The 455-nt window shown below is 65.9% G+C and overlaps 1 protein-coding gene across 1 annotated transcript in view; it reads left to right on the top strand.

Annotated features, from left to right (window-relative positions):
• Window positions 1-3: 3 nt before the first annotated feature.
• Window positions 4-455, top strand: part of KLHL14 (kelch like family member 14) — a gene marked incomplete at its 5' end in the record, with an annotated part of 59191 nt that continues 58739 nt past the window's right edge. Inside the window, one exon of the mRNA XM_017727396.1 lies at window positions 4-452. Within this exon, the coding sequence (XP_017582885.1) occupies window positions 4-452 (449 nt within the window). The remainder of the gene's footprint in view (window positions 453-455) is intronic.

Here is a 455-nt window from a genome sequence, read left to right as displayed (position 1 = left end):
GAGGGGGACCCCCGCCCCCCACCCCCCGCCCCGGAGGACAAGCTGCTGGCCAGCCCGCGGGCCATCAACAACCTGGTGCTGCAGGGCTGCTCGTCCATCGGGCTGCGGCTGGTGCTGGAGTACCTGTACACGGCCAACGTGACCCTCTCGCTGGAAAGGGTGGAGGAGGTGCTGTCGGTCAGCAAGATCCTGCACATCCCGCAGGTCACCAAGCTGTGCGTGCAGTTCCTCAACGACCAGATCTCGGTGCAGAACTACAAGCAGGTGTGCAAGATCGCCGCCCTGCACGGCCTGGAGGAGACCAAGAAGCTGGCCAACAAGTACCTGGTGGAGGACGTGCTGCTGCTCAACTTCGAGGAGATGCGCGCCCTCCTCGACTCGCTGCCCCCCCCCGTCGAGTCGGAGCTGGCTCTTTTCCAGATGTCCGTGCTCTGGCTGGAGCACGACCGCGCGCG

This window comes from Corvus brachyrhynchos, unplaced genomic scaffold (genome assembly GCF_000691975.1).
Source record: "Corvus brachyrhynchos isolate BGI_N302 unplaced genomic scaffold, ASM69197v1 scaffold60, whole genome shotgun sequence".
NCBI lineage: Eukaryota > Metazoa > Chordata > Aves > Passeriformes > Corvidae > Corvus > Corvus brachyrhynchos.
The sequence above is the reverse complement of the archived record's forward strand: the minus strand, read 5'-3'. Positions and strand labels throughout refer to the sequence as shown.